The following is a 23,399-nucleotide window of genomic DNA, read 5'->3' on the forward strand; positions in this document are numbered from 1 at the left end:
TGCTGGAAAACCTGTGGGTAAGGGTCAGAACGAGAGGAGGATCCTGCACAGTGCCTTTGCAGAAGAATACCCATCATCACCTATAGAAAAAAATTAAGGGTTATTACCCTAGGGATAATTAATCAATGGGTTTGAGGGATTGCACCCACTCCTTACTGAGGTTGTAGTTTTAATAGTTTGTTAGCCAGCTCAGCAATAGCTTTTCCTGCGGGATTGCAAGGAATACCAGTTTTGTGCAGAATACCTAGAAAGGAACAAAAGTTTCGAAAGCTTGTGAAGAATAAATAGGTTTGTTATTTGTTTTGATCATGTGAGAAATTCCTACAACAGCAAATGTAGCAATACAGAGAGTCCTGGCATTCGCTGAGTTGTGGCCCAGGTAAATTAAAAGTGTGCAGGCACCAGGCAGGCAAAGGCTAACAGGAAGGACATAGAGAGATTCCAAGGAGACATTGCCTCTGGCTTGAATTCAGGAGTGTTAGCACCTAGGCTTTGAACTACCAGGAGGTCTCATGACTGATAATTGCTTAGGCAAATGGTTCCTTTAAACAACTCCAGATAAGAGGTTTTGATATGAGGAAATTGCTTGCTAAAGGTGTAAATTGTGGAACAATAAAAAAGCTTTTATGCTAAGCAACAGGCATTCATTTCACCAGAAGCTGATTCACCCTGCTGCTTTTGCTAAAGCCCAAATTCACTCTAGAGTGACCCTAGTTTTTCCACGGACTGCTCAAAACAGAACACGGACAGAAGGAACCATGAACAACAAAAGAGGTGTGCTGTGGGAATTGTAGAATCTTATCACAGGGGTAAGGATGTAAGAGCTGTCCTGTAGAAGAGGGTAATTGTGTTTGATATGAGAGACCAAAATTATGTAAAGAAGTAATTTGGGAAGCATCAAAAAGGACAATAGAATCTGGGTTTCCATAACTGAATTGATCATTTACATCCTTTTCCTACTTGATACAAAGTTAAGTTAATAGAAGTGGGTAACAGACCTTTGGGGTTGAGATGGTAAATTTGTCCCTTTTATGATGATTAGGGCAGGGGTCAATTGAGCCAGCATGTCTGTAGGGAGTACAGGTGTATTCAAAATATAAAGGTATACAATTAAGTCACAATGCACTTTTGTCAGTTGAATATTTTGAATAGCTTTCTCAATCGTTACACAGGGTTTGAGACTTAGCAGTGAGGATCCTCATAGAGCCTAGGTCAGAATCTCCATTAGCAACATCAGAAAGAGGTTGGTATTCAGCTGTGGAAATGTGTAGGGGTCCTTCACATAGTTAATATCACACAATAGTTTTTGAAAATTATTTCATGTTTTTAAGGATGACATTTGAAGCTGTACCTTTTGAGGGCATGTATCCCCCATATATCTCAACTATTGAAAAGGTGCTATCCATTTTATTTTTCTGGTGTGACTTTGGACAGTATGAGTTTTGTTAGTAAAAAGAATATCATTCATATATTGTATAATGTAAGCTTGAAGGTATTTTTCCTGCATGGACAACAAGGCTTCTGCCACAAAACATTGACATATATTGGAGCTGTTTACCATTCCCTGATGAGGAAATTTCCACTGATCTCCCTGTACAGGTTCCTTATTATTAAGTACAGGTACAGAAAGGCAAACTTTTCTTTATCCTGATAGTCTGAAGGAATACCAAAAAAGCAATCTTTTAAATCTCTCACAATAAGAGACTAATCTGTAGGAATGACCATGGGTGTGCACAAACCTGGTTGCATGGGCTACATGTAAGCCTCCATGCTACATGCTACGGCAATGGTCACCTTTCTGATCTCATTGGTCTGGTGAAAACAGGAGGATTCCAAGGCTGTTGGAGGGTCCCCTATGCCCCACGTCCAGTTGTTGCTATACTTCAGCTCTTCAACTATACTGTAGCAATACTTTGAGATATTCCATCTCCCCCTTTTATTGGCCACTGATTAACCCAAATTGGAGAAGTCAGTCGACCAGATGACAGGAAAAGCACACATCTAGGTTGGTGCATTATCAGTGACAGTTTTTTTTTTTAATAAATTTGGATGTCCTAAACCAAATTGACCAATTTTAAACAAAAATCTCAAAGGGTGACACTAAACCATCTTTATTTTTCCCAGTTTTAGGGACATAGGTACTTTAATTCTACTAGAAGAGACAGTAACTTCCATCTGAGAGAACAAATCTCACCCCCATATATTCACAGGAATGTCTGCCACAAACAGCTCTATAAATTCTGTATATCCTTTATGACCTCTCTATTTTAATCTCAGAACTCCTTGTTTTTACCCCAGTTGGGAACTCAACCTCCAATCAAAATGGAGGACAGTTTAAGAGTAGGCCATTTTTGTAGCCAAAACATAGAAGAAATAATAGTAACATTAACATCAGTATTGATAAGACCAGAAAAGGTTTTATAATTTAAGAGTGAAAAAGAAGGTTGTTCCCTAGTAATGTGCTGTGACCACATGATAGGACATTTTCCTGTATTTCCAACCCCCTGGTATCCTCACTCTAAACTTCTTTGGTTCATGGGACATAAGATAGTAACAGCAATTGAGGAATAGAGCGTTCCTTGTCAATAGACAACAGTCCTCTTGAAGACCTAAATACCTTAATTTCTCCAGGATAATCTTCATCAACTGCACCAGGGACAGCAATAACTCCCTTTAAATTTAGACCACCTGCCCCCAAACCTGATCCCACTGACCTGGGGAAATTCCTGTCAGCACTGCTTGTGTGTCCATTGCAATAGTAATACTGCTAGCAGGTCAAATCCTGCACCTTCCGAGGTTGTGCTGGGAGAGATGAAACACTCCATTACCCACTGGGTATTGTAACAGGGCAAAAGTTTCTCCATCTTGTCTCAGCTGAAGCCATCTTTGGTTTCTACCCCCTGTTCTGAAAAGTCCCGTGGGAAAGCACCCAATCCTGTTCTAGAAACTCAGGGTCGAAATGCCCCAGCTAACTGCATGTTCTTGGCTCTTGTTCAACTGCTTGCTTGCTTGCTTCTCCATGCAACTGCCAACCAGGATGTAGTTTTTCTGTGTTCTTTGTCTTTACAAACGCCCTGTAATATGCATTTGGGGCTGCTCTGTAAGAAGCGTTTCTCCCCAGGCATTTGCTGGTTGGCTTAATAGAGACTCTCAATTCGGACTTTGGTGGTGCTGAGTGGTCTTTGGGTCCTCACTCTGTAACAGGGATATCCCTGGAGTTGTTGATAACTGCAATTTCCTGGTGTCACAGGAAGACAGGCAAGGGGTTGCCCATCTTTATAAAACTTGTTCTCCACTGATTAGCCAACAAGTGCAGAATTTGGCATGGTAAAGTTACCATTAGCTTGTCTGGGAGCCACAAGTTCTTCTGCAGATGCCCTGGTTTCCCCCATCCAAAGCAAACTGGCCTGCCTAGCCTCCGCGCTTGCCTGTAATGGACAAAGACTTCGTGTTTGCTGGCTGAGCAACCACCCATCTTTTTTTTTTTTTTTTTTTTTTTTTTTTTTTTTTTTTTACTGCTTTTGTAAGGCAACCGAGAAATCAGCAAAAGATTCTGAAAGGCCCAGGAATATTTTGAGGAAGGTCCGGGTAGGTTTCAGGTAGTTTTTTCCATGCTCACAGTGCAGCCAGTGACCTGTGTTTCTCTCTCAGATGAGGCTGTTGACAACAGGCAGTGGCTGTGGCAGTGGCAGCCATGACAGACACTTACCAGCAAGAAGCTGAGGGAGGAAAGCATGCACGAGGCTCTTCCCGGGAGCCCTCTACATCGGGGCCACTGCAGGAAGGTGCTGGCCACTCAGTTCGTGGTTCTGGAAATGTCTTCCCTGGAGCCCTCTACATCGGGGCCACTGCAGGAAGGTGCTGGCCACTCAGTTCGTGGTTCTGGAAATGTCTTCCCTGGAGCCCTCTACATCGGGGCCACTGCAGGAAGGTGCTGGCCACTCAGTTCGTGGTTCTGGAAATGTCTTCCCAGAGATGTGTCTTAATTGATTCTAGAGCTTGTCAAGTTGACTGTTAAATTTAACCACCACAGTAGGGTTGGCTGGTTTCATATGGTTGGATTTTATGAATTCTTTATGTACCTTGGATGATAGTCCATCAGATAATGTCTTTTGCAATCAGTTTATGGCTTGTCTTTCCTTTGCTCCTTTGTTAGAGCAGAAAAAAAATTAATTTTAAAGAAAGGTAACTTAATCATTTTTTTCATGTACCCAGACTTTGGTGTTGTGTCTAAAAGGTCATCATCAAAACCCTTATGCTCTGCATTTCCTCCTGAGTGATCCTTTAGGAATTATATTGGCATTTAAATCTGTGAGCTGTACTGATTACCTTTCATGAAGGCTAGGCAGTGTCTTGCTTGTTTGGTTTGCTTGTGGGTGTTCAGCTTATCAGCACTGTCCTTTCTCCACTGTCCTTACTCCTTGCAAAAGATCAGTGGACTGATATCTGTGGGTCTATTTCTGGGCTCTCTGTTCTGCTCCACTCATCTATTTGTCTAGTCTTTCAAATACCATACTGCCTCAGGCAGTGTGAGTCCTCTGGCTTTATCCCTCATCACTGTGTCAGCTTTCCTGGGGGCTTTTGCTTCCCCACATAAATTTTAAAATTAGTCTTTTTTCCCCAGACAGAGTCTCTTATCTCAGGCTGGTGTTGGACTCATTATGTAGCCAGGGATGACCTTGAAATCTTGATTCTCCTGCCTCTACCTGCAAAGTAGAGCTGGAATCAAACGCTGGCTTTGTATATGCTAGGAAAGCCACTCTACCAACTGAGACAAATTCCCAGCTCTGAATCAGCCTGCCGATACTTACGGAATGGCTTGCTAGGTGGGGGATGACTCATCCCTAACAGGCTTGAGGGCCAGCCGGCTGAAACAAGTAAAAAAGATGCTTTCTGAGCGCCAACCTGGGTCTGCCTAAGGGCCTTAGCAACAGCAGCTGAGACAGGATCTTTGGGGTAGAGGGCATATACGGCTTGCCTCTTCCTGAATAAACTGAGCTTGTTGTTTTGACATTCTCCCAGAGTCTGCACCTACTTGACCCCCTCCCCCAAAAGGAACAACAAACAGCACAGGACCCTGCTCCAGCTAGGATTCTGATGGTGCTCTGTATCACAGGCTGGGAAGAGCAGGTATCTCCACAGCTTTGAGTCTTCTGGTGCATAAACTGTGGTCTCTCTCTCTCCTAACAGGCCAGGTGAGGGGAGGAGAGAGAGTGGAGCCTTGGGATTTGCATGGCTGGTTTCCAGTTCACTAGCTCTCAACCAGGTAGTGGAAGCCTGAGAAGGAGTGGCTAGGAGAGAAGTGAAGGGAGATGGTGAGATGTACCGCGGTCCTAAGGCCCCAGGTTTCTCGCCCACAGAGGCCCTGGGGCCCAGGCCTAACATCGGTGGGAGGATGAAGGCAGTTAGCTGACAGGAATTAGAAAGGACAGGTGAGTAAGAAACGTGAATTCAAAAATTAATCAAGTTACGGGGGAACCAAACTCCTTTCTGCTCGACCCCGTCACCTCTGGGCGACTCTGTGTCACCTGCTAAAACTGGGTCACAGAAAGCGAAGCAGTGAAGAGGTCACCAACAGGCCTGGACACACCAGCCAGAAGAGGGAATCTGCTGCCACCATGGTCCTCGTGCACTCAACCTTCCTCTCCGCAGGGTCCAGTGTCAGCCCAGAGATCCTATCTGGCAGAGCACAAAGCCTAGGTCTTGGGACAGGACCATGGGGCTGGAGACGCGGAGGGGTACACCGGAGTCCTGGAAACGAGTTGCAGGGTGTAACAGGCCGCTAGTGCGGGGGGCTGAGGGTCCCTAGGCAGGAACTGTTCAGGATGCTCTGGGGTGGGATCAATGGGAGGGGCACCAGTGTGTTTGTCCCTAGGTCGAGCGTGTGCCCCAGGCTAATGGTCTGGATGACACAGGCCAGGAGAGGCGGGGCTTCTCGGCACCAGCCCCAGCCTTTGGGCGGGTGACCTTGGCTTCTGTCTGCGGAACTGTTGTCTTTAGAAGTTCCGGGAGTAGGAGGGTCTGTGTTCCCGGGCGTGTTCCTCCCTGCCAGCATCCTTCGGGCGGGCTTTGATCGCTGATGCTGCGGTGGTGGGCGGCGGGAGCTGGAGCAGGTACGGTGGAGCGATGGCAAAGCTGCGGTTAGGTGAGTGACCTCAGCGGGACAGCCATAAGCAGCGCGGGCTCTGTCGCCGGGTTAGGGTCTGAGGCCTCCTCTCTACACTCCCCTCCCTTTTCTAGTCCCACCTGGGTGGGAGCGCAGTCTCAGGTAGCCTCCTGGAAAAGCTTCTGGAGTCCGCAGGGAAATGGGAGCTAAGAACAGAAGAAGGGAGGACTCAGGGGATCCCTGCAGGTGGAGTGAGTATCCACCCCTGCCCGAGGTGCATCAGGCTTTTCATTAAACTTTTTATCTCCTTGAGCACTGGACTTAGCTCCATTACACCTCTGGTGCTCCTTTTCTCCTCACCCGGGACATTTTGTAGTTTCTTTGTCCAGCTTGTTCCTTTTCATTATAGGTCTGCTTAAGTGATTACTGAGAACAACAATGTTATTAGCCCTGTCAGTAGTAGGCTGTCTTTAAATCTTCGCTTCTGCACCGTTAATGCAAAACTCTTTATTTTAGCCTCGGGCATATTTTTTGGACAAGGGCAGAAAGCAGCCGAATTCTTTGCCAAATTATCACAAGAAGGGTCCTTAGGCCATTACTATTCTTCCCCTCTGAAACCTGAGCTGGGCCCTCGTAATTTATATCCTCTCAGCACTGCTGTCTTCCATGCTCCTACGAGGATGCGCATTAAATCTGGCTTAAAGAGTTCAACCACTTTTCTAGTCCAGGGTCGACAACCAAGCCACAGCAAGACCCCACTCCCTGGTGTTGTTGTGCCCAGGTCGTAAGACCCCCAAGCAAGACTACCACAGAGCCATTATCCGATGCAAGCACACAGAGGTTCTTACTAACAAAGCAAGCAAGCTTGGTCCGGTGTCTAGCATCTGGCACAGCGGGTGGGGAGAACGGGCCCCGAGCACTCACTTTAAGGGGTTTATATAGGAAAAGTTTACATGCAGCTTGGGATTGGATGAGGGGGCTAGGGGTGAGGTAAGCATAAGGTTACTAATTGCTAACAGGATTCAGGGTATCTATAGAGACATAAATTTTTATTCCCTATGTCCTGCTTTTGTGGACACATTCAGATTTATTGCTGAAGTCTTACACTCCTCTAAGGTCAACGTCTGGTCAGTTGAGTCCATTACTCCCTATATCTTGTTTTGCCAAGTCCAGGATGCATAGATTTCTTATTCCAGCCTTGTAAGTTCAATTTCTGATCACTTCTAAAACTGCTGGTCAGCAAATACCTTTGGAAGAGGGGAGGGGGAAGCGTCTCTCAAGATGGCTACTGATTTTTCCTTTTCAGTACCAACTTCTTTCTGTCTTACTGTTCTATTGCTGTGAAGAGACACCATGACCACAGCAACTCCTATAAAAGAAAGCATTTCATTGGGGGCCTTGCTTATAGTTTCCCAGCCTTATAGTCAGTCCATTATCATCATAGTGGCATACATAGCAAGCACTAGAACAGTAGCTGAGAGCTGCATCCTGACCCACAGGCAGCTGGCAAGAGTGTGAGAGAGACTGGGCTAGACTTGGGCTTTTGAAACAAAGTTAAAAAAAAAAAAACCTGAGCTTCCTCCAACAAGGCCACACCTTCTCAAGTAGTGCTACTCCCTGTCGACAATGCATTCAAATATGAGCCTGTAGGGGCCATTCTTATTCAAATGACCACCGTTCAGTTTCCCAGGTATGATTTTAATATGGCCATATGCCCCTATAGTCTCAACTCACCCCTATGTCCTTGATAGAGTGTCAGTGCAGGTTGGATTTAGGGTAGAACCAAAGCTCCATATTCTGGTCACAGAGGCCGGAAATGGACCCACTTGTGTGTAGTTAAGTGGCTTTGTTTGTTTTTGTTTTTGGGCTAGGTTTCTTTGTGTAGCCTTGGGTGTCCTGTAGGCCAGGTTGGCCTCAAACTTACAGAGATCTGCCTGCCTCTGTCTCCTGAGTGCTGGGATTAAAGGTGTGTGCTGCCACCACCTGGCTAGATAAGTGTTTTTAAAAAATGATTTAATGTTACTATTTTAAAATTATGTGAATGAGTATGTCTGTGTGTAGGTATGTGAACAAGTACTTGTGGAAGCCAGATATCAGCAGGCCCTCTTAGCGTGCAAATTACAGGAGGTTGTAAGCCACCTAATGTGGGTGTTGAGAATTGAACTCGGGTTCTGTGCAAGTGCAGTGTGTCCTCTGAACTGCTGAGCTGTCCCTCCAGCTTGAGTGAAAATATTTTTCCTTTTTTTGATTTATTTTTATTGTTTGAGTATTTCATACATGCATAGATATGTTTTGATCAAATCTACCCTATATCCCTCCTCTGTCCCTTCATCTCCTCCTCTCTTCCTCCCCACACATTTCCCTCACAACTTCTTGCGATTTTTTTTTTTTAACCCACTGATTGCACTTAATGCCACCTGCATGTGCTTGGGTGTGGGGTCATCTACTGGAGCATGAGGAGCTTCTCAGAGGCTGCATTCCTGAAGACAATGGACTCTTCCCTCCCCAGCAGCTGAGAGTTACCAATAGCTCCTTAGATAGAAGTGGGACCTCATGAGCCGCCACCATCCAGGCTGGGACTTTGAGCCAGTGTTTTTAAACACGCACGCACGCACGCACGCACGCACATGGGCACACACACACACACACACACACACACACACACACGAACACCCAGGAGTGTGAGTACTGAGGCCAGAAGAAGGCACCAGGCAGGCATTCTCCTTTATCACTCTTTACCTGTTCCCTTGAGGTAAGGTCTCTCTCTGAAGCTGAGGCTCAGTTTCCTCAGTCAGGCTGGAAGTCAGCAAGCCTCTTTGATCACCACCACCACCACCACCACCACCACCACCACCACCACCACCACACTCACTCAAGAGTCCTGGTTACAGACTTTCATTCCTGGAATGCCTGTTGTGTTACATGGATACTGGGATCCCAACTCAGATCCTCGTGATTGCTTAGCAAGTGTGCTTAATTCCTGAGCAATCTTTCCAGCTCCCACCACGTAATTTTTGATGAATGCTAGAATGATGTGACAGGAAGATGTATTTTCATAAATGGCTGAAACTATTGGGGCATTTGAAAAAAAGCAATAAAAAATAAAATCCACTCATGACCCTGTGGTGACTCTTGACAGCATCGTGTTATGTAAACAGCCAGGCTGAGGGCACATGTGTCTCCTGACTCCTATGTAGATGAGGAGGGGAATGTGGGGGCATACACAGCAAGGGGAGTTCCTTGTTCAAACATTATCAAACAATATCTAAAATGGACATATTTTATTAGATATAAATTATGCCTCAGAATAAGTTTTTAGGGTTGTTGGTGGCATATGCCCTTAATCCCAGCACTCAGGAGGCAGAGGCAGATAGATCTCTAAGTTCCAGGCCAGCCTGGTATATAGAGCAATTTCAGGACAGCCAAGGCTAAGACAGAGAAACACTGTCTCAAAAAACAAACAAACAAACAAACCCAAAAAATAAAAACTAAGATAAACACATACAATTAATTAAATAAATAAAATAAACAGAGTACCGCATCAAGTGGTTCAAAGGGGAAAGTAACGGACTGGGACGGGAGAGGTAAGCCTTTTTAGATAGAAACCTTTAGGAACACAGTGTGTGAGTGTGGGAGTGCATGTGAGGGTCAGAGGACAACCGTGGGTGTCAGTCCTTGCCTTTCACCTTGTTGAGACAGGGTCTCTATGTTGTTCCTCCCTGTGTGCAGGCTAGCTGGCCTGTGACTCTCCAGGGACCTCCCATCTCCCCTCCCATCTCCTCACAGGAGTGCTGGGATTTCACATGACTGGATTTACATAGGCTCTGGGGATCTGAACTGAGGTCCTCATGCTTGTGTGGCTGTGACAAAAGCCTTACCCACTGAGCTCTTTCTCCAGAGCCCACATATGAGTCTATTTACATATGTGTCTTTAGGACTATTTGAACTTGATTGTGAGAATACATAACTTTTAGAGACATGAAAATCACCTGAGGCATTAGGGGCATAGTCCAGTGGTGGAGCACTTACCTAACACTCATCAGCTCTGGGATTCAACCTCAGCATGAGTAAATATCACTAGAACAGACCAATTGCTGTCCCTGTGGGTGTGAGCATACAGGGGCCAGAGGGGGAGCAGTGACCCTGAAGTATTCATTTTGGTTCATTTCAGTTTATCGCAGGAAGGGGTGCTCAGTGGCATGAGGACTTGAGGGCCCAAGGGACCTTGAGGTCCCAAGGGAGCAGCTGGAGTCCTGAGCAGGAAGTGAACAACCTTCTTTACCTTCTGAGTGCTCAGTGGGACTGGAGCTCCAGCTGGGATTGGGGCTGAGATAGGGCACAGTGGTGGCTGCAGTGCTCAGGATGACCTCTGAGTCTCAGGAGAGGCCTGGAGGGGAGTCAGGTCAGGAAGGGGGTGAGTAACGGGATCCTGTGCTGCTGTTTTTCAGGAAGACCAAAATGCTACTCACTTCACCTCGGAATCCTTCCCCTCACAGTGGTTGCCTTGGTCTTCTTTGGGTAAGAATCCAGGCTGGTGAGGAACAGCTCCTGAGACCCTGATGGGGACCCTGAGACTGTGAGCATCCCCACTACCACGGCAGTGACGAGGGTGCTCTTGGCCACTCACACAGTGGCATGTCCAGCTTTTGCTTGTCCCCATAGGGCAGGCTCGGTTGCAGGACAGATGTCCGTCCCCCTCTGATTCCACATATGGGGCTGGGTGCCCAGTCATTTGGCCCTAGCTGTGAGGGTGGACCTGGAGAAGGAGAGGAAGGCAGGCCTGGAGGATGGACTGCAGCCCTCTCTAGATGCAGACGGTTTGTGAACACTCACAGAGTAAAGACACTGCCAGGTCTACTGAGGCTTCTGCAGACACAGCCAGGCTGTGCGGTCTTGGGGCTGTCTGCAGCTGCTTCAGGTGTCCAGATGCAGGCCTTGTCCCCAGGGCCCTTCTTGCCACCTCTTCTTCCAGCAGGGTGAGCTTGCTTAGTCCTGTCACCTGGCCCTGCATCCCCACTGGGAACGTCTGTGCTCACTGGGTACAGTGGTGCATTTTGGAGGGAGGGACAGCCAGCCAGTCTCAGGTCTGTGTCCTGAACAGCTGCCTCTGTGTGTGTCCTTCCTGCAGCTATGGGTTCCCAAGCCACAGAAGCCAGGAACTGGGAAACTCAGAAGCTGGGACTAGGTGAGTGGGTATAAAATGTATGTTGTGTGGTGTGTGTGTGTGTGTGTGTGTGTGTGTGTGTGTGTGTGTGTGTGTGTGTGTGTGATATGTGTGTGTGTCATACACATGTGAGAATGGGCTACCGGCTGGATGAACTTTCTGCTGCCTTCTGCCTTGTGGCCTCTGACTCTACCTCTCCATGGATGGGTCCAGTCCTTCTCTAGGCTGCCCCCTGCTGTCTCTAAAGGGAGAATGTATTGGGGAGGGAGCACTGTTGTCTTTCCCGTCTTCAGCCTCATCCTCCCTTCTGTACCCGCCTTGGCAGCCCCAAGAACAGCTTCCATTCCCCACCCACCACCCCAGCAGCCTGCTGAGTGCAAGGGCTTTGCCTTCTTCTGCAACCAGGCCCAAGTTGGAGGTCCCTCCCTCCCTCAGTCCCAGATCCTGTCAGTCTGCCTTTCGGGAAGGCATCTCTTGGCTCTGCTTTCCTGGACCTGCTGCAACCTTGCATCAGCCACATGCCTGTTCATCTGTCTCAGCCCTATTTCCCTTACAGTAGCTAATAATCCTTCAGCACAGAAGGTAGGAGGCTTTCAGAAATCAGATCCTGCCTGCTGACCCTCCCCAGCAGCCTGCGCCTCTGCATTCCTGCCCAGCCATGCATGCCCTTGAGTGGGACTCTGGCCATGATCTTTGTCTATGCTGTGCTTCCCACTAGACTACACTGCCCCCACCTGCTCTTTGTTCAGTTCCCTCTTGTGTCAGTTTTCCACGGCTGCAGAGCACTCTGCCCCGCCCCCCACTTGTGTTGGGAGGCAGTCACACCTTTGATGACTCTCCAGAGCTCCCTGGCTTTATGTGTATGAGTGTTTTGCCTGCATGTATGTCTGTGTACCATATTTGTGCCTGTGCCCAGAGAGTCCAGAAAAGGCCCTCAGGTCCCCTGGAACTGGAGTCACAGACAGTTGTGGGTCTCCATGCGGGTGCTGGGAACGGAATCCTGTTGTTCTGCAAGAGTAGCCAGTGCTCTTACCACTGAGCGTCTCTCCAGCCCTGCTCTCTGCTCCACAGGCCGGCTTAGAACGCAGCTTACTAGCAGAAGTGGCTCTTGTCCCTTGGGGCCTGACCTTTTGAGGGAACTTCACACTGATGTTGGGACTGGTCTCTGACCGAGACAGAGAGCCAGGACTCTGTGTGCCACCAGCTAAGGAGAGGACCAAGGCAGGCTGCAGGCCCAGGTCGGATGGTCGGCATCTTCCAGGGACAGACATGTTCAGTCTCATCCGGCTTGTGCATTAAAGTAGTCCTTAGATCTCCCAGCCCTAAGTAAGGGGAGGGGTGTCATGATTTCCTCTCCCTACTTTATGTCAAGGGAGACTATCATCTTCCTGCTTCGGCCCATCCTCTTCTCCCAGGGTCATGGACGTACACAGTGGCTTGGTTGACACTGCTCATGCAGGTCTGTTTGCCTGGTGCACAGCTGCCAGTGACATGCATTCCAGGGACCTTCCTGTCACCTTGAGTTCTGGTGTTGTCTTTTTGCAGGATGGCCTATGCCCAGCCAAAGGTGCTAACACCCAGGTGAGTAGATTTGGTCAGTGCATGGGAAGTGCCGTAAAGGTACTAAAGGAGGATTTGCTTGCAGTGGGGATAGTTCAGCAGCACACCTGAGGCCTGGGCCAGTCTCCAGCACCGGAAAAAACCAAACCCAGAAAAAACCAAAGACCTGATTGTGATTCTCGTTGTCCTTAGTTCACAACCCTTTCAGAGTCCGAGGGTTGTCTGACTCAGGTCTGGAGCCCGGAGCATCTCCTGTCTGTCATTTCCCATCTGGGATTGGCTCCTTGTTTCCTGTCTCTGTCATCAGTTTTCAGAGATGTGGTGGCTGCAGTGACTGTAAACTCAGTTGTTTTTAATGGTTGGTGGAGTGGGGTGGGGGTAGTCAGTGAGAGCTGCTGCTGATTGGCCAGGCCCCACTGGGGAGGGTGGGCAGCCCTGGGGCAGCTGAGGGTGTGGAATCTGAGAAGGGCTCCTGCAGGCATGTTTGGTCACATGTTGACTGTGGCTTTGTCCTCATGTAGTAGGAAAGATGTTCTTGTCCTGACCCCTTGGCTGGCTCCCATCATCTGGGAGGGGACCTTCAACATCGACATACTGAATGAACAGTTCAGGCTTCGTAACACCACAGTTGGACTGACCGTGTTTGCCATCAAAAAGTAAGCAGTGGGTGCTGGAGAGATGGCTAGTGGGTAAAGCACTTGCTTCAGAGGACCTGAGTTTGATCTCTAACATCCATGTAAAGGCTGTGCATGGTGGCATGCCCCTGTCATCCCAGCACTGTGGGTGGAGGGGAGAGACAAGTGGATCGAGGCAGCTTTCTGGACAGCATAGCCAAACAGTGAGCTTCAGAGTCAGAGAAGGGATCCTGTCCAAAGAACAAAACAGATGAATGACAGAAGAAGACACCCCAAATCAACTTCTGGCCTCCACACAGGCATACAGGCAGGTAAACATGGCTATATGCAATGGGCATGCGCACACATGCACATATGTGTGTACACACAATTGTCAAGCTGGAGGCCAGGCATACCATGCTTGTATCTAGGATGCAGTGGGGGTGGGGTTGGTTTACTCTGCCGCCATCTCTATCTCTGGTGGGCTCACAGGTGAGTGAGCCCAGCTCTGCCTCTTTCCACAGCCCCAGACCTGCTGCCTCTTCCTCTGTGCTCTCAGCCAGGTGACACTTGCATCCCTCAGCACACACTTTAGGTGGGTGTCCTCATCCCCAGGGCTGGCAGCAAGGAACAGGATGTCAGCAGAGCTGCGACCACCCATGTGTCCTCAGATGCAGGACGAGGTAGACAGCAAGGGTGTGAAACCTTTAACCTCAGCCCTGGGGGTGATGACCTGTGAAGCCCTGAGACTCTGGTCAGGCTCACTTTAGGCCACAGACCAGAAACTTGCCCTGTGGAAGCCTGTGGGGAGCAGGACAGGGTGGCATTACTGTGTAGAAGGCTGTGGGGAGCAGGACAGGGTGGCATTACAGTGTGGAAGGCTGTGGGGAGCAGGACAGGGTGGCATTACAGTGTGGAAGGCTGTGGGGAGCAGGACAGGGTGGCATTACAGTGTGGAAGGCTGTGGGGAGCAGGACAGGGTGGCATTACAGTGTGGAAGGCTGTGGGGAGCAGGACAGGGTGGCATTACAGTGTGGAAGGCTGTGGGGAGCAGGACAGGGTGGCATTACAGTGTGGAAGGCTGTGGGTGGCTGAGACATGCCATTTGTGCTGTCTGCATACGAGAAGGGGCTTTGTCCTTCCCTGCAGTGCTGCGTGAAATCCAAGGATAGCTCTGAGGCCTTTGTACCAATTAGACTTGAGAGAGGTTTGGGGCTCAGCTGGAGGGATCTTAGGCACCTTGAGAATGCCTGGAGCTCCTGTGGACAAAGGACTTCACAGTAACAAGACACAAACACTACTTTGACTGGGTGCTGCTGGGTACATGAGCAAGAGCCCTGCCAGGAGTGGGTAGGTGCTCTGTCTGTGGGAAGAAGGCCTCTGAGGGAACTAGGTGAGAGCCGCATGGGAAAACAGCCTGTTTCTGACATTGAAGTGGAGAGGGCTTGGCACACTTGCCAGGTGATGGGCATCCCTGTTCCCATGGTGGGGGCACATGGCCCTGGGGGTCATCAAGGGAGAAGCAGCCATCTGAAGCAGATGAAGACTTCTTGGTATGGGAGATGACATAGAACCTGGGGTAGAAGCCTTTTGCCCTGGGACCTGAGGATTTGGCTTAGGCTTGCCCTTCTTTCTAGGGTACCTGCCTCCCTTTCCCTGCCTGCTCTGTGAGACTGATTCTTCCTCTGGTGGAGTGAATGTGGGATGACACTTAGGGACATACATGAGTTACTGAGTGCCTTGTCCACAGGCACTTTCCAGCCTCTGATGAGGAAGGTCTGGGATTTGGAGACTCCTACCTTTCCTGACAAGGGCCATGGAGAGTGCCACAAAGGAGGGGTGCAGGTCCCAGGCCCTTACAGATCCATCCAGTTCCACCAGGGTTTAGAAAGTGGGGCCCTGTGAACACAGGCTCTGCTCTGGCAAATGCAAGAGTGTGGGGCATAAAATGTCTTGGGATGGAGCTGTCATTGGGGGGATGGTGACAGTCACATGGAGAGGTGGCCTGCTGAGGGGTTGCCAAGACAAGAGATACCTGCAGGAACTTCAACCTGCTGCCTGGCTGAAACCTTCCAGGCCTCTACCGCAGCGTTCCTTGCTAAGATGTGGTGCTGACGTTGCACCCTTCTGCAGCAAAGGAGGGTGAGGTGAGGTACAGCCTGCAGACTGGTCAGGACAGCTGTACAGTGGGGATGCTGCCACTTCAAGCCTCCAGGTAGCCATGGATTCTGCAGCCTGGACCTGCCCTGGCAAGTCTTGCCCTAGCTGCACTAAGGCTCTCCATACCCCTTTGTCCTCCCTCACAGGTATGTGGTGTTCCTGAAGCTGTTCCTGGAGACAGCAGAGCAGCACTTCATGGTGGGACACAAGGTCACCTACTATGTCTTCACTGACCGTCCCTCTGACGTGCCGCAGGTGCCCCTGGGTGCAGGACGGAAGCTGGTGGTGTTAACTGTGCGCAGCTACACCCGCTGGCAGGATGTGTCCATGCACAGGATGGAGATGATCAGCCACTTCTCAGAGGAGCGCTTTCTGCATGAGGTGGATTACCTGGTGTGTGCAGATGTGGACATGAAGTTCAGTGACCACGTGGGTGTGGAGATTCTCTCAGTACTCTTTGGTACCCTGCATCCTGGCTTCTACAGTAGCAGCCGAGAGGCCTTTAGCTATGAGCGCCGGCCACAGTCCCAAGCCTACATCCCCTGGGATGAGGGTGACTTTTACTACATGGGGGCCTTCTTTGGGGGGTCAGTGTTGGAGGTGTACCATCTCACCAAGGCCTGTCATGAGGCTATGGTGCAGGACAAGGTCAATGGCATAGAGGCTGTGTGGCATGATGAGAGCCATCTGAACAAGTACCTGCTATACCACAAGCCTACAAAGGTGCTGTCCCCAGAGTATGTGTGGGACCAGCAGCTGCTGGGCTGGCCCTCCATCATGAAGAAGCTGAGATATGTGGCTGTGCCCAAGAACCATCAGGCAATCAGGAACAGATAGCTGAATTCCTATTGGGGAGGACAGACCTATGTCCAGGGGCACTCCAGGCTGCGTGGAACTGGAAGGATTTCAGAGACATTGGTATCACCCTCCAGCAGCCCTGGTACCAACCCCTTGGCTCACCACACACTAAGCCCCTGGAGTGACAGCCTCCAGCTCCCACTGTGTCCCTCTGCTCCTTCTATTCAGTGAGATGGTAGCTAGAGCCTTCAGGACATTGGGAGAAACTCTGTCATGCAGTTACCTGGGGGCCTGAGCATCCTCACACAGGCGTGTGCCTTCCTCTGCTGGGAGGCTTGACAGATGGCCAGTGCCCTTAGGAATAGGCAGGAGGCAGGGAGAGTCACAGATTACAGAACTCAGAGGTGCTTAGCTCCTGTTTAGCCCAGCTGGCAGACCAGCATCCTGTGACCTTTGCTCATTTTTGGTTTATTTGGGAATACCTAGTGATCCAACCTGGGAATAAGTGTATTTCTAGGCAATATAGGAAGTTTTACATTTTCTTTTAAAAATTTTAGTAATTTTATTTATTTATTTATTTTTTTAAGATCTGAGTATTTTGTCTGCATGTTTGCCTACATGCCAGAAGAGGGCATCAGATCCCATTATAGATGGCTGTGAGTCCCCATGTGGTTCCTGGGAATTGATCTCAGGACCTCTGGAAGAGCAGTCAGTGTTCTTAAACACTGAGCCATCTCTCCAGCCCTCTTTTTTTGTTTTTGAGGTACTTGGGATTGAACCCTGGGCCTCATGGGTGTTAGTCAGACATGCTACCACTGGTCCGGGCTCTCTCTTAGAGACACATGACTGAACTTGCTGAGTGTTAGGTCCACTACATTATTTTTATACTCTAGTTTCCATTTGAAATTTCCATTAATAAATAGATGGTTACTTTTTCCCCCTTTTACAGTGTTGTGATCAAATTCAGTTCCCAGCATCAAATTTTACATTTTTTTGGGAGGTAGTGGGGGTTCGTGTTACTTTTTTTTGCGTTTTTCTTTTTATTTATTCTGTGCGTCTTTTACAAAGTGTACCTTGATCCCATTCATTTCCCCATCCCTTCTCATCCACCCTCCGCCCCTACACCCCATCCCCAAATAAAACAAAAGCTAGGGGAAAAAAAGAGAAAAAATTAAAAATCTTGTCATGGAATCTGTAGTGTGACACAGTGAATCACGCAGTAAACCCTTTAATCCATACATCTTTACTTGCAAGTGTTCTTTGGAAAGAGTGTTTGGTCTGGTTCGAGGCCTCTGGTTTCTATTACACTGTTGATGCTGGGCCCTCACTGAGACTCCTCTCGGATATCCTGCTGTTGCCTTGTGTAAGGTCCCTTCTAGTGCTCCAGCAGATCATAAATGGGGTGGATTATTATTATTATTTTTAGGGCATGTTGCCTTTGTTGTGAATTCAAGGTCTCCTTTTTTTAAAATTTTTTTTCCATTTCATATCAACCACAGTTTCCCCTCCCTCCCTTTCTCCTGCTCCCCCACCTCCTCCCTACCCCACACTCATCCACTCCTCAGAGAGGGTAAGGCCTCCTGTTGGGAGTCAACAAAGTCTGGCACATCAAGTTGAGTCAGTCCCAAGCCCCTTCTCCCTGCATCAAGGCTGAGCAAGGTATCCCTCCATAGGGAGTGGGCTCCAAAAAGCCCGCTGATGAACCAGGGCTAAATCCTGGTCCTACTGCCAGGGGCCCCACAAACAGACCAAGCCACACAACTGTCACTCACATTCAGAGGGCCTAGTTAGGTCCCCTGCAGGTTCCCCAGTCATCAGTCCAGAGTCTATGAGCTCCCAATAGCTTGGAGCTGCTCTCTCTGTGGGTTTCCCTGTCATGATCTTGACCCCCCTGCTCATATAATCCCTTCCCCCACTCTTTGACTGGACTCCAGGTGCTCTGCCCAGTGCCTAGCTGTACATCTCTGCATTTGCTTACATCAGTCACTGGATGAAGGCTCTATGATGACAGGGTAGTCACCAATCTGATTACAGGGGAAGGCCAGTTCAGGCACCCTCTCCTCTATTGCTTGGAGTCTTAGCTGGGATCATCCTTGTAGATTCCTGGGAATTTCTCTAGTACCAGGTTTCTCCCTAATTCCATAATGGCTCCCTCTATCAAGATACTTCTTTCATTGCTTTTCTTCTCCACCTCTCCCCCTACTGGACCATCCCATTCCCTCATGTTCTCATCACCCATCCCCTTCCCTCTTCCCCCTCTCCCAGTTTACACAGGAGATCTGATCTATTTCCTCTTCCTAAGTGGATCCATGCATGTCCCTCTTAGGGTCCTCCTTGTTACCTAGTTTCTCTGGAATTATGGATTGTAACCTGGCTATCCTTTGTTTTACATCTAATATCCACTTATGAGTGAGTACATACAGTGTTTGTCTTTCTGGGTCTGGGTTGCCTCATTCAGGATGATTTTTTTCTAGTTCCATCCATTTGCCTACAAATTTCATGATGTTATTGTTTTTTATAGCTGAGTAATACTCCACTGTGTAAATGTACCACATTTACTTTATCCTTTCTTTGGTTGAGGGATACCTAGGTTGTTTCCAGGTTTTGGCTGTTACACATAATCCTGCTATGAACATAGTTGAGCAAGTGTCCTTGTAGTATAATTGAGCATCCTTTGGGTATATGTCTAAGAGTGATATTGCTGGGTCTTGAGGTAGACTAATTCCCAATTTTCTGAGAAACTATCATACTGATTTCCAAAGTGGCTGTGCAAGTTTGCACTCCCACCAGGAGTGGAGGAGTGTTCCTCTTACTCCACATCCTTTCCAGCATGAGCTGTCATCAGTGTTTTTGATCATAGCCATTCTGACAGGTGTAAGATGGTATCTCAAAGTCATTTTGATTTGCATTTCCCTGATGGCTAAGGATGTTGAGCAATTTCTCAAATGTCTTTTGACCATTTGAGATTCTTCTGTTGAGAATTCTCTGTGTGGATCTGTACCCCATTTTTTAAATTGGATTATTTGATATTTTGCTGTCTAGTTTCTTGAGTTCTTTATATATTTTGGAGATCAGACCTCTATCAGATATGGGGTTGGTGAAGATCTTATCCCATTCTGTAGGCTGCCGTTTTGTCTTATTTACTGTGTCCTTTGCCCCACAAAAGCTTCTTAGTTTCAGGAGGTCCCATTTATTAATTGTTACTCTAGTGTCTGTGCTACTGGTGTTATATTTAGGAAGTAGTCTTCTGTGCCAGTGTGTTCAAGGCTACTTCCTACTTTTTCTTCTATCAGGTTCAGTATAACTGGATATGTGTTGAGGTCTTAGATCCACTCGGACTTAAGTTTTATGCATGGCAACAGATATGGATCTGTTTGTATTCTTCTACATGTTGCTATCCAGTTATGCCAGCACCGTTTGTTGAAGATGATTTCCTTTTTCCATTGTACAGTTATAAATTCTTTGTCAAAAATCAGGTGTTCATAGGTGTGCTGATTAATGCCAGGCTCTTCAATTTGACTCCATTGATCTATGTGTGTTTTTATGCCAGTACCAAGCTGTTTTTATTTTATAGCTCTATAGTGGAGTTTGAAGTCAGTGATGATGATGCCTCCAGAAGTTCCTTTATTATACTGGATTGTTTCTGCTATCCTGGGTTTTTGTTTTTCCATATGAAGTTGAGTATTGTTCTTTCCAGGTCTGTGAAGAATCATGTTGGGATTTTGATGGGGATTGCATTGAATCTGTAGATTGCTTTTGGTAAGATTGCCATTTTTACTATGTTGAGCCTACCTATCCAAGAGCATGGGAGATCTTTCTATTTTCTGATACAGATGGGGTGAATGTTGGGGTGGGCCAAGTTCTGGTTCCGGGCCTGGCCTGCTGCAGGGTTGGTCCACCAGCCAGTTCTCTGTCCTCACCACTCGGGTGAACTCTCCAGCATTGCCCCAGCTAATTCACTTCCTGCAAAAACGAGTGAAGAGTGGGGCCAGTTTTCCTGCTTTCACACTCTCAGGGTTGGCTCTCCCATACCCACACCCTTAGGGCCAGCTCTATTGTGTTGCCCAAGTAAGGTACAGCTGATGAGGGGTAGGACAACCTTCCTGCTCTTATGACCTCAGGGCCAGCTCCTCCACCTGTCTCAGGCATTGATGGGTGGGAGGTGTGTGTGGGGGAAGGTATCTCTCCTTCGCCCACACTACCACATGTCTGATGAGTAAGGGGGACAGCTCTCCTTTGCTCATAAGATTGGGACTGGGTCACCCTCACCTTTGACCACCGGAAAGCTCTGCTGTGCTGCCTAGGTGAGGGGCAGGGCCTGTTTCCTGAGTGCTGCAGCTGGTAAAGGGGGGGTCAGCCCTCTCATCTGTAGGTGGTAAAGGGTGATGGGTAATAGAGGGCATCTCTCACCCTCCCACACCACCACATGACAGACAAGTAGTGGGGACAGCTTTCCCACACTTACAACTTTGGGGTGGGCTCACCCACACCTCTGCCAACAAGGTTGACTCTGTTGTGTTACCCAGGTGAGGGGCAGGGCCTGCTCTCCCAAATATTGTAGCTGGTGTTACTTGTTTTTTGTTTTTAATTTTTTTTTATTGATGCAGAATCTCTAGTAGCTCAAGCTGGTTTCATCCTTACTATGTGGCCAAGGATGGCCTTGAACTCCTCATCCTCCTGCATCTACCTCCAGAGTGCTGAGATTACAGGCATGCAACCACACTTAGCTCTGATGGTCTTAATTTTCTTAAGACCTCATTTATCTTGTTCTAGAACAGTTTCTGAGCCCTGAAGTCCCTCGTGTCCTTGGCTGGTTTCCATTTCTCACATTGTAAGGATCTTGTTTTTTTTTTTTTCTGTGACATATAGGTGGAGTTTTTCCTGTGTTTTGGCAGCTGCTTCCCAAATAACCATCAAAGAGGCTTAATATTAATTGTAAAAGCTCAGCCAACAACAGCTCAGGCTTATTATTAACTAGCTCTTACATTTTAAGTTAACCCATATTCCTTATTTATGCTCTGCCAAGTGGTGGTACCTTGGTTAGCATGGCATATTCATCTCCTGCTCCCTCTGTGTTTGGCTGGTGACTCCTGACTAGATGGCCTGTAATTTGCTACTAGACCTGGATGGCCTGGAACCCAGAGATCCGCCTCCCTCTGCCTATCACCACACACAGAAAAAATTTGTTTTCTTCTATTAAATGTGGATAAGCCACCAATATCCATAAACCTCTCCCATCTTGACACCCCATGCATGTGCTATCTGCCAAACTTTGGACACTTCTGAGACTTCCCATCACATTCTTCTTTTTCTCAGCAATTATGAATTAGCCAATTACTTCACATTCTGAGGTCCAGTTTCCACCAATGGGATAAGTCACAGTCATGACCTGTGTTACCACAAAACAAGTGAACTTTCTGCCTGGTGTGCTGGCTCACTCTGTGTGGTAGAACATTCTGCTTTGATAGCTTGGTTTCAATTCTTTGTGAGTTTGTGAGAATATTCTCCAACAACATGCAAAGTAGAGTGTAGTGTCTGACCTTCTCTTCTGTGGTTGATAGATTTCCTGAATTCTGGGCACTCTCTGAAGGATCTACAAAATGATAAGATACAGGGTACAGATAAAGTTCCTTGAGGCCAGGAGAGTTGTTTAACCTCAGAGATTATGGTAGTTAAGAAAGGGAGATGGGGATTAGCGTGTGTGGGGTTCAGACAAGGCTGGAGACTTAGAGGGTCCCCATAGCCTTCTAGGAGCTTCTCTGGGTCCTCTTCAACACCTCTTTGTAGTGGTATTCCTGCTGAGCTCCTGGCTTGGCTCCAGAGAGCAGCACCTAGCCTTCATCCTTCCTTTGTTTAACCACACCTTTTGTCTCTCTTATCGCCCTATGGGAATCTTGTTGGAGAGTCAAGGATCAGAGAGTCCCCCAAGGATCAAAGGCCTATGCAAAACTTGGTCCAGGAAACCCGGAAAACCAAGGTACCTGATAAATCAAGTAATTTGCACATGGCAGTTGGTCTCTGGGAGCTCCTTTTGGGTTGCTTTTGAAGGTATGGAAATTAACTATCTAAACTGTAAGAAAGAGTAAATAAATATGCCCTAGGTGAAGGAAAGAGTGCTTCAGTCCTTCGAGGCTGGACCCCCCTGCAGCCATGATAGGCTAAATTCCTTCTTAAGATGCCTCTGTGTCTTCATTCCACGGATCCGCGTGAACCCACACAGCTACACCTCTCTGTCTTCATTCCCACTCAGGGTTGGTTTCCAGTTTGTGGAAGTTGAGAGTTGGGAGTCTTTAAAGGAATGGGTAAAGTAAGGTACAGATCTGAATATTAAGACGGAGAAAGTCCAATGATTCTTCCTGTTAGGGGCTTTCTGGGTGCTTTCCTTTTTTCCTTTTCCTCCAAACTCCATACAAGCTCCCAGCTCCATTTGAGAAGAACCAAAATGTATCCACATGGATGCTGTCAGTGGGAACACGCCCAGGCTCCCTTGTCAACTCCACTGTCCTGTTCCTGAGATTCCTCCTAGGTTTTTGTTGTGTCCTGCCTCCTTCTGTGAGGCTGTGCTCATAGGTCCACACCAGAGAGAAAAAACAAAACAAAACAAAACAACAACAACTTAAAATATTGTCAGTGTGCATCTAGGAGCACACAACTGTAACCATAGCACCTGGGGTGAGGGGCTGGGAGGCAGGAGGATCAGTAGCTTCAAGGCCACCCTCAGCTTCTTATCAAGTTTAAGAACAGTCTCAGCTACGTGTGAACTTGTCTCAAAATATTAAAAAATAGAATAAAAAATAAAAGCAAATGGCAGACTATCAGGAAGTTGAATTCCTGGTATGGAGAAGGGTGTCATGCAAGCTTACCCCAGCTTCCCTCATTGGTCACCCCTACCTGACTGTGCTATGATGGCAGAGCCAGGAAGCTGTGCTGGGGAACATGTGTGTCCCACACCGCTTTCCCTCCTAAGACCCTGCGAGCACAGCGGTGCAGACCCAGC

The 23,399-nt window shown here is 48.0% G+C and overlaps 1 protein-coding gene across 2 annotated transcripts; it reads left to right on the forward strand.

Annotated features, from left to right (window-relative positions):
* Positions 1-5,873: 5,873 nt before the first annotated feature.
* Positions 5,874-22,576, forward strand: LOC128101861 (histo-blood group ABO system transferase 2-like). 2 transcript variants are annotated; one of them, XM_052725284.1, is made up of 6 exons: positions 5,874-6,113; positions 10,555-10,624; positions 11,235-11,291; positions 12,816-12,851; positions 13,352-13,486; positions 15,751-22,576. In XM_052725284.1, exons 1-6 carry the CDS (start codon positions 6,080-6,082, stop codon positions 16,439-16,441), a joined length of 1,023 nt encoding a protein of 340 aa, XP_052581244.1. In that variant the 5' UTR covers positions 5,874-6,079; the 3' UTR covers positions 16,442-22,576. The 2 variants fall into 2 exon arrangements, with proteins under 2 accessions (XP_052581244.1, XP_052581245.1); XM_052725285.1 differs by having other exon boundaries at positions 5,880-6,145.
* Positions 22,577-23,399: the final 823 nt, after the last annotated feature.

The sequence above is a fragment of the Peromyscus californicus genome, unplaced genomic scaffold (genome assembly GCF_007827085.1).
Source record: "Peromyscus californicus insignis strain IS unplaced genomic scaffold, ASM782708v3 Scaffold_7__1_contigs__length_154581171, whole genome shotgun sequence".
Taxonomy (NCBI): Eukaryota; Metazoa; Chordata; class Mammalia; order Rodentia; family Cricetidae; genus Peromyscus; species Peromyscus californicus.